The sequence below is a fragment of the Palaemon carinicauda genome, chromosome 22, assembly GCF_036898095.1.
Source record: "Palaemon carinicauda isolate YSFRI2023 chromosome 22, ASM3689809v2, whole genome shotgun sequence".
In the NCBI taxonomy this organism is placed as follows: Eukaryota; Metazoa; Arthropoda; class Malacostraca; order Decapoda; family Palaemonidae; genus Palaemon; species Palaemon carinicauda.
Window position 1 is genome coordinate 67,476,160 of NC_090746.1, and position 10,204 is coordinate 67,486,363.

Consider the following 10,204-nt stretch of genomic DNA (forward strand, 5'->3'; position numbering starts at 1 on the left):
CTACAGCTTCCAAGGACAGGCCGTCTACCCTCAGCCTGCTGCCCCTAGCCAGCTGTTCAACACTCCCTTGGGAGGACAAGCAGCTTTAGCTACCCCTTCACAACTCTACAACACCCCAGCAGGAAAATGAGGGATTTCTTCTAATGACATTATCATCTTCCATGTCTACTTATCTTTTCCTTTTTATGTTGTCTCTCTTTCTCTTCATTTCTCTCTTGGCAAATGTTCCAAAAAGGACCAACAATCTCAGTGGAATGTTATCGAGCAAAGAGGAAGTGGTTACACTTTCCAGGTGCCAAATCTTACTCATTTCCCAAAGAAGAACCTTCTGTTAGAGTTGTCAATATTGTTGTTGAATGTTTTTTTTTTATCTTTTCTACAAATATTGTTTTGTTTTTGTTACTGATTGAATAAATTTTTTATATCAAATGAAAAAATATGTTTTAATTTATATTTCAGTTCTCCAGTGAAGGATATGAAAATTGAATTATTATTATTATTATTATTATTATTATTATTATTATTATTATTATTATTATTATTACTAGCTAAGCTACAACCCTAGTTAGTAAAGCACGATGCTGCTATAAGCCCAGGGGCTCCAACAGGGAAAGTGGCCCAGTGAGGAAAGGAAGCAAGGAAAAATAAAATATTTTAAGAACAGTTACAACATTAAAATAAATATATGGAAATATGGAAATAAATAAATGGAAAAAAAGTAAATATGAACAAATATCAATATATATCAGCATGCAAAGCATAGGTCTTCTTGCTGAGACATCACCAGCCATTGCCTTGCTTCCCCAGATATCATTTGGTAAAGGATAGGTCTGAGCGATGATCATATGCCTTGTTACACCAGGTCTCTAGGTAGTGGCCTCTCCCTCCCTCGCCTCTACTATCCACTAGGTGACTCTAAACCTTCAGAAACTTGACGTTTGGTCACCAAAGTGAGAATGGATTATAACGAGAGAGGTTAGACGTTAAAGGGGTCTTTATACAACAGATATACGTAGTCGTATGTTGAGAGAGTCTTCTTCTTGTTAGTCAGAGCAAACTTCAGGCCGTTGGAGAGGGATGGATGGTTCGAATCCTAAAACATTTTTTTCATATATATATAATTTCAGTTAAAAGATATTCCAAAACCTATCAGAGAACAGAAAAATTTAACATCAATTGTAGCCAATATGATAAATGTCTTTAGAATATATGCATTTAATAAATCAAAATCCTTTAGTATTCTGTCGCTGAAAAAATAACAAAATATCCACATAGATAAATACCTGATTTCCCCCGGTGATTGCTCATTAATTTATTCTTTCACTTCATTATGGATTTCAAGGCATAGCGCAGGAATTACAATAAGATATATTAAGAAATAAAGAGATAAATGGATATCTTGGTCATTAAAGAACTCTTCTGATTAGTGAAGTTAAAGCTGAGTCTGGTTAGCACTTAAATGGGTGATCTTTAGCGCCACTCATATGGCGTACTGTAGGCAGTACGTAAAGGTCCATAGCTACACTTACTTTATATCCTTCTACTTTATCTTAGTTTATATTTCCTTTCTGCCGTCTTGCTGTTCATCTTCTCTAAATTTCTACTTTAAAAAGTAAGGTTTTTCCGCAGTTGCAATTGGATGCTGAATCAATCAATGGACCCCAGCGCTGGGTTCAATTAACTATATTCATAAATACGATCGTGAATTCCATTGTGAATGGAGCGGGTAGGACACACACATACAGTGTATCTCCCTTTGAGATACTACTACTAGAGGATTGTTGGTTCCTTTGACTGACCAGACACTTCTAGATTGGATCCGCCTCTCTCTGGTTACGGCTCATTTTTCCTTTGCCTACATATACACTGAATATTGTTGCCTATTGTTTCCCTATTCTCCTCTGTCCCCATATACCTGACAACACTGCGATTACCAAATAATTATCTAATTTGTTAACTACTGCAATGCAGTTGTTCAGTGATTACTTTTCTCTTGGTAAGGGTAGAAGAGACTCTTTAGCTTTGGTAAAGAGCTCTTCAAGGAGAAGGACACACCAAAATTAAACCACTGTTCTCTAGTCTTCATTACTGCCATAGCCTCTGTACCATGGTCTCCCACTGTCTTGGGGTAGAGTTCTCTTGCTTGTGGGTACACTTGGGCACACTATTTTTTTTTTTTATTATTTCTCTTCCTCTTGTTTTTTTCAAGCTTTTATACTTTATATATAAAAGATCTATTTGACTGTTTTAACTGTTCTTGAAATATTTATTTCAATTGTTCACTACTTCTCCTGTAGTTTATCTATTTCCTTTTTTAATGGGCTATTTTTTCCTGCTGGACCCCTTGGACTTATAGTATCCTGCTTTTCCTATTAAGGTTGTAGCTTAGATAGTCATAATAATGTATGTACACACACACACACACACACACACATATATATATATATATATATATATATATATATATATATATATGTATATATACATACATACATATATATATATATATATATATATATATATATATATATATATATATATATATATGCATGAATATATTATATTCAGGCACCACAAAAGTGTATATATATATATATATATATATATATATATATATATATTTATATATATATATATATATGTATATATATATATATATATATATATATATATAGATGAATATATTATATTCAGGCACCACAAAAGTGTATATATATATATATATATATATATATATATATATGTATATATATATATATATATATATATATATATGACTACGGTCTACCCCAAAAGCCAAAACAAAGTCCTTCAAAAAGAAGGGAACCGTATCCTCCCATACGAATGGGAAAAGAAAGCACGCTAATAGAAAAATATACTGCATAGATATGTATATATGAAAGTCCATATAGTCCTAACTATGTATTATGTCTGAATATCCCTGCCCTCTGCTGCTTAAAGCTAAGATGGTCGTCCAAGATACGAGTAACTGCAAAATTGATTCTATATTCTAGTTCAACCTTCTAAATTTGAAAGAAATATCTTATTCTCTTTAGCTGAAAACCACGAGCCCCCAAAATATCCGTTCTATTTCGTCGTTTAATAATTGTAAATAAATCTTTTAAATGAATAGAAACATCAAAACGTTATTAATTATTCTTTATAACTGAGCCGATCGATTATTTCAAGTGGAATGTTTTTCTTCTGGCTTCAAAATCTGTATATCTTGTTTTGAGAATTTGAAATAAAACTGTACTTTATCAGTAAAAATCTTTATTCATATAGTAACAAAAATAGAAACAATATCAATGCGTACAAAAAGTATAAAAAATAAGTAACAATATTGTCAACTCATGGAGTTTGACAGAGAGAGAGAGAGAGAGAGAGAGAGAGAGAGAGAGAGAGAGAGAGAGAGAGAGAAGAATATTAATCATTTAAAATGAACAAAACTTGAGCACCCGGCAAATGTAGGTACTTCCGGTAAAACTGCCTTTATTTTCCTCTTTAATGTATACATTTTGACTAAGGCAGTCTTTTCTGTTGTAATGTCCGGGGAAGTATAAGAGAGAGAGAGAGAGAGAGAGAGAGAGAGAGAGAGAGAGAGAGAGAGAGAGAGGATCATGAAATCATTAGCCTAAAAGAAATCCCTCATTTTCCAGCAGGAGTGTTGTAGAGCTGTGAAGGGGTAGCTAAAGCTGCTTGCCCTCCGACGGGAGTGTTGTACAACTGGGTTGGGGCAGCAGGCTGAGGGTAAACGGCCTGTCCTTGGAAGGTGTAGGTTGGATGGAAACCTGTCTCGTCGGCGTAGTAATTGACGGTCATCACCCGGGTGTCAGGCAGCAGGACGTAGTAGGTTCCTGTCGTCTGAGGGCCCTGGCGGTTCTCCTGATGGCCGTATTGGACGGGGTGGCTAAGAGGGTCGACGGCGTCGACGGAGTAGCTAAAGCTGTAGGCGGCAGGGGCGGGCGTCGTTGGGACGTCGTAGTTATATCCTTGAGGGGCGGCATGGCAGGTGCTCACTAGGAGGGCGGCGACGAAGGAGAAAGCGGCGATCTGTTGACAGTTAATTTTGTAAATAATTATTTTTTTCAATAAGGGCTGGTCAAATAAGGTCTTATTTTTCCCTATTCTAACTGGACTCAGAGACAACTAGAACCAATGGCTAATTGTCAAGATAACGAGTTGATAATTTTTCCCAAAATACATGACAGTGTTCCATCAAAAGTGACTTTACAGGAGACCCTAACTCATATCAATGCTAGTAAGTTCTTCGTTCACTTGAGAACATCATCTACAAACTGGTTTTAAGGCCAAATTGAGAAGGTCATTTTGATCAGAACTCGTAGTTCTGGTCAATGGGAACTGGTGCAGTGGGTTGGGGAGCAGGCGAGGTTCTGGTAGCCACGAGTGAAGGTGGTCAATAGAATCTCTTACATATAATAAAATTATCTAGAAAAATTATGTAATTTTTCAACATATCAATAATATTCATTTTAGTCTATTCATCACGAGTGAAATAATTTTTATCATTATTTTTATTACTAGCACAGCCACAACCCTAATTGGAAAATCAGGATGCTATAACCCAAGGGTCGCAACACGGAAAAATAGCCGAGTGAAGTGAGGAAATAAGGAAATAAATAAACTATATGAAAAGTAATGGATATGAAATATAAAATACCTCAGGATAATTTTCAATATTAAAACAAAAATGTCCTATATAAACTAAGAAGAGGCTCATGGTAGCCTGTTCAGCATAAAATATTCTTTGCAAGTTTGGTCTTCTCGTGACGAATATTTCAGTTTTAAATAGTTTGGTTAAAAACTATATTGCTAAAGAAGCAATCAAATAATTGTTGATACGACATGATTAAATACGCAAAACTAATAATTTCTTCTCAAAACTTCTCAAGATAAGGTACTTCTAGAATTTCAAGCATAGGCCTAGTGTTCAAAAGCAAACAGATTTTGCAGAATCTTGAACTCTCCAATTTGAAAGTATGATAGGGGTAAAGGTTAAGTATCACTCCTTGCTTACCTTCATGTCTGAGATGTGTTAGAAGGCTGACTGTGATACAGTTGAGCCCGTGGTCCATATTTATATACCCTGCTTCCATTCACCTTTACCCGGAGGAAGATTTAGTGAACGGACATTCGCGCCGTTGCGTGAAACGAACAAACTAACATATTCTGAACCTCTCTCTCTCTCTCTCTCTCTCTCTCTCTCTCTCTCTCTCTCTCTCTCTCTCTCTCTCTCTCTCTCCTATTTCTTTCTTTCCAAACCCAGACTATTGATGTTGGCTCCTATTATGAAGGATACAGAAAGTAATGGCCATATTGTTTAGGTAATATATTGTCATCACCAATGAATAATAAATCAGTTAAACTGGTATCACTGGACAAAGAATAATCAAATTTAATAGTCTCATGAACACGCTTACGGAGCTAAAAAAAAATATTACATATCATGTATCGTTGAACTATTAATTCTTACTATGCATAATTTTTTTTTAAATTTCTGTGAGATGAAATAGTTCCAATTATTAGGCAGGAGATATAAAAATTATTAAAATTTGTATCGAACATTCTCCTTTTTAGTTTATTGGGTTGGACTATTCCCTTGGCCAAAGGTAGCCTTATATAATGCTTTAGTGCCCTTGCAATGAGTCGAAAGAATTAATTGTCTAATCAAATAATATTCATGGTTTAAAAGGTTGCTTCATCTGCATACAAAATGACAGATTGCAAAAGATCAGTTTTATGATTGTAAATTCTGGTGAAAACCTAGACCAGAGGAGGATAGCAAATGCTATCCATGGCAGAATATCGCCATAAATGAAGTTACAGTGTTCTAGAATAAGACAGATATTTAGGGATGTCTGTATTTGATGTGAAGTAAGCCGATATCCATCTGTTCACGTTTTGGCATACTGTACTTTACGAATTCTCTCCTTTTTTTTTCTTTTAAATTGGAATCTTATTGCAGATCCCAAAGCAGAAAATCAAGAAGGGAAACAGAGGTAAGTATATTCGATTTTTTCTATTTACATTTTTTCTTATTAAGGTCTATTATATAGTGTCAGGTCTCCCTGGTCCTTGATATTGAAATATTTAAAGAGAACATTAAAGACAACATTCTTATGAGTCTGGTTTTACCTGCTGGCTTACCAAGGTTAGGGGTGGTAGGCCTACCGGAAGCCATATTTCAGACCTCGATGCATTAGGATCTTTGAGTATTGCATGATCATCATTTTGTACTCCGGTTATCCATAAGAGGGCGACAGACTATAGTAAGAACTGGATAGATCGAAGGTAGGGGATTGGCTAGGGTCGCCGGTGGGGTAGGGAGGATGTGGGCGCGGCCGAGTGATATTCTTAAAATGCGTTGATTATGCTTCGTTCGGATACTATCATCACTTCCGTTTATTATCAGTTTTGTTTATGATTTTTATCATATTACTTTTTGGTTGTATTTCAGTGTTAATAAAAATAAGAATAAATTTATTTGGAATAATAATTATTGATATAATTAAACATGATTAATGTATTATGCATTTATGATGCGAATAAAAAAAGTTGGCTCTCCCGCCGAAGTAAAGGAAACTTCGCAAGAGCAGCCAATAGCTCCGAAAAATAACAGACTTTTTCGATACTATTATGGTACTTTAAAAATTTACGCAGATTATTAAAATCTTCATATTTTATTATTCTAATTATAAAACTATTGACTGTATGAACAATCAGCAACAACGAAATATATATTAATGCACTGGCGATGTGGAGTAGGTTGGTACTGTCACGCTAGTCATTCTTTTCGTGTTGTTTTGAAAAGAGGTAGCCAGGTTCTGCTCTGTTTTTATCGCGTTTTTTTCTTCAATTCGGTTGATATTATTCTAACTATGCATTCCAGTGTTAGTGAATATGTTGATATCCGTCGTGCATCAACGTCGTGTTTGTATTTTTCATTAAAAGCGAGATATTACAATCGAAAAGTGACAGGAATATCACGTTGGCAAAGGAAGTTTCAGAAGACTGCTGAACATTCTGAATTTCCTATAGGTCATTACTCATGGATGGTGATAGTGATCCTATACACACATATCCTTGAAGACGTAGAATCTGTCAGGTGCAATCAGCATCAGTGTCCATGCCCTCTGACTTTCCTACCTGTCGGCGATCATGGATTACTCTTTCCTGACAGTGGCAATAGACCTACTCAGTGTTCTACGCTGCTGTGTTAACCGTAAGTACCGAAATTTCTTGTTGCTCTTCTATTGCGTTTTGTAATTGAAAGCCTTTCTATTTCCAAATAACAATCAACTAAATGTGTTTTGGTGTTATTTTGGCAACATTACTTATGTTGAAAGTAATGCATCAAGTTTATTCGGTTACTCGCAGAATTTCCGGTATTTTAGACCAGTAAGCTTTTCATCCCTGTAACAACGATAATAACGAAGATGCAAATATTGTAAACAGTTTGGTTGGAAGCGTGCAATTATATTATCTAAGGAACAATGTTTCACACCATTTTAGATTAGTAATGTAGTTTGAGTGAAGGTAGTTTATTGGGCAGCCGTTAACTTTTTAGTACCTCCACCAAGAATTTGGGAGGAGGTTATGTTTTTACCCCTGTTTGTCCGTTTGTTTGTTTGTGTGTTTGTGAACAACTTCCCTGCCGCCACAATTTTACTCATAGAGTTTTGAAACTTTCTGGGATTAATTGTTATGTTGAGACGGAAGTTATTCAATTTTGAAGGTTCTAGGCCAATGGTCAAGGTCAAGCAAAAGGTGGACCGAATTAACCCTAACCTTAACCCCAAGTTCGCACATGGTTGTCACACAGACTTCGAATACGCAAACGACCTAAATTGATTCTGGGAAAGGCAAGCTGGGTTCGAGAAATAAGCTGCCGTGGAGGATGTCTGGACACTCGGAGTGCTTTGTAGTTACTGGTCAAATCGATTTTCTTTAGGGGAAAGTTGTTTATTTTGTTCTAGAATACGGAAATATGAAGCTAGTTTTACGATTTACGATATGATTTAGTGTTTCCTTGCAAAGAATGAAGCCGGTTTGAAAACTAACACGGGATTGACTTAGTCATAGAGTAAGCTCAGAATGTGGCTGTCGGGTAGGCAAGTATACGGCCGTTAGGTTTGGTTGTGTTTGTTTCCCTTTAAAAATGTGGGTTTTCAGTCATAATTTGAAATTTTACACCCGTTGTGGCCCAACAAACTACAAAGTCTAAATGTAATTTATAAGAATAATTTGGTTAAACCTTTCCCTTGCAATTGCAAGCTATCTTTAAGAGATAGAATGTTTTTCGTTAGTACCATACAGTGCACAGTTTCATAAGTTTCCGGTAAGAAAAAATAAAGCCTAATGTTGTTGGAATCATGACGTTTTGAATGTTGCCAAATTTTAAACTTAATTTTCTCCATATTTTTTTTAAAGCGTCGAATGTCATTTGCTTGTGGAATTTATTGTCTGGCGTGATCATTTCTGAAAGTTTAGTTTCCATTTCTCTCGTATTTAGTATTCTTGTTTCTCACATGTAAACTCCCCTACTCCTACAACTAAGTGCGAGAGCAGAAAGTGGTTAGGAGAGCCGCTGGATAGGATGCAGAGAAAAGGTCACCTAAAGTCTTGGAATACTAATGAAGAAGAATCGTACCTTTACGTTGCACACATACCACGGTGACCTAAACTGTCATTTGAAACGTAACATTTCATTTGGGTTGTTTTAAACGTTCGATAGGTAAGCGGTTTTTTTTTCTTCTTTTTTTTTAATAGAATATTTGATGACAAATGGTTCAACACACATTCTGAGTGGGTCTACCTTAACACGGTGAAAGGGTTTGTGTATCGCCATGATGAAAGCTGTATAATCAGGGCCACCTATAATAGCTTGTTTGCTGTGAGCGATCAGACTACAGTCTCCCATCATCACCAAACCGTACTTGCCAGACATAAATATGGACATGTCTAAGGCCTTTTGTCCTGCAGTGGACTAGAAACGGTCACATCTGATGATGGTGTTGACCCATCACTTATGTCACTAGTTGTGTTGATTACCTCATCGAAACACTGCCGTATTTTTGAAAGTAGAATTGTGTGTTATTTTCGCCCTTTCACCTCCTTAGCCTATCTATGACAGACGACACTCGACTATCGACCATTGTTTCGGTAAAGTTTCTTAAGATTTTTTTTTTTATCGTTTGCTCCTTGATCAGGGATTGAACGTGTGTACTCTGGTACAATTTTCGTCACGAGAGAGAGAGAGAGAGAGAGAGAGAGAGAGAGAGAGAATCCTAAATTTCTTCCTAATATTCAACATATTCCTTGACTAGGCCTATCCATCCAGGATAGACCATCCTTGCTTTTGTTCTTTTTAGATTCAAATACCCCCCCCCCTCTCTCTCTCTCTCTCTCTCTCTCTCTCTCTCTCTCTCTCTCTCTCTCTCTCTCTCTAAGGGTGGATACAGTACGGTAATTTGTCTGTGGGACATCAGTCAAACACTATACTTGACCCCGATGAAATAAACTAAAATTCTGAAAAAAATATTTATATATATATACACCATATTATATATATATATATATATATATATATATATATATATATATATATAGGCTATATATATATATCCAAAACTAGTTACTTATGATAATAATAAAGTTTTAATGGTCAGTTATTTTTTGTAAATGTCTTATTATGCATTCAGTAAGACTATTCTTATTTGAAATGAAAAAAAAAAAAACACTGAAAATGCTGTTGGTTAACAAGAACGACAATCAACTTATGTGTTCTGACATTAATGTTCTCTCTTAAACTTATTTGAGTATGATTAGGGATGTCAGTGCACCTCACGCTCTGCACTGTAGGTATTACCAATGTTTTTGTAGTATCCCTTCAGCCCTAGCAACAGCCACATTTGAGCCTTTTAAATTAACTTCGTCCCCTCATTTTCTCTTCCATCTGGTTTTCAACCTTTATTCAGTCAACTTTTACATCATAATGCTTTAAATCCACCCATCCCTATTGTTTCAATTAACCGCTATCTCACTTTCATTACTGCTGTGTTTAGTGTTCACTTTGGCCCAATGAGAGAAATAACATCAGCTTTTTGCACGACGCAAATTAACCAGCTCTATAGGGCCAAATTGATGCTACTGTAGGTTGTGGTGTTGCTACAATCAAAGAATT

General features: G+C 35.8%; 2 protein-coding genes across 2 annotated transcripts in view; one reads left to right on the forward strand and one right to left on the reverse strand.

The window, feature by feature from the left end:
- LOC137616119 (pro-resilin-like) overlaps positions 1–331 on the forward strand; it is a 1,781-nt gene extending 1,450 nt beyond the window's left edge. Inside the window, exon 2 of the mRNA XM_068345795.1 lies at positions 1–331. This exon is cut by the window's left edge and continues 275 nt beyond it. Within this exon, the coding sequence (XP_068201896.1) occupies positions 1–130 (130 nt within the window). The 3' untranslated portion in view covers positions 131–331.
- Positions 332–3,564: 3,233 nt separating this feature from the next.
- LOC137616120 (pro-resilin-like) lies at positions 3,565–5,175 on the reverse strand. Its single transcript, XM_068345796.1, has 2 exons — positions 5,039–5,175; positions 3,565–4,053 (listed from the first exon to the last, which is right to left on the reverse strand). The coding sequence occupies exons 1-2, from the start codon at positions 5,042–5,044 to the stop codon at positions 3,649–3,651; spliced, it is 411 nt and encodes a 136-aa protein (XP_068201897.1). The 5' UTR covers positions 5,045–5,175; the 3' UTR covers positions 3,565–3,648.
- Positions 5,176–10,204: the final 5,029 nt, after the last annotated feature.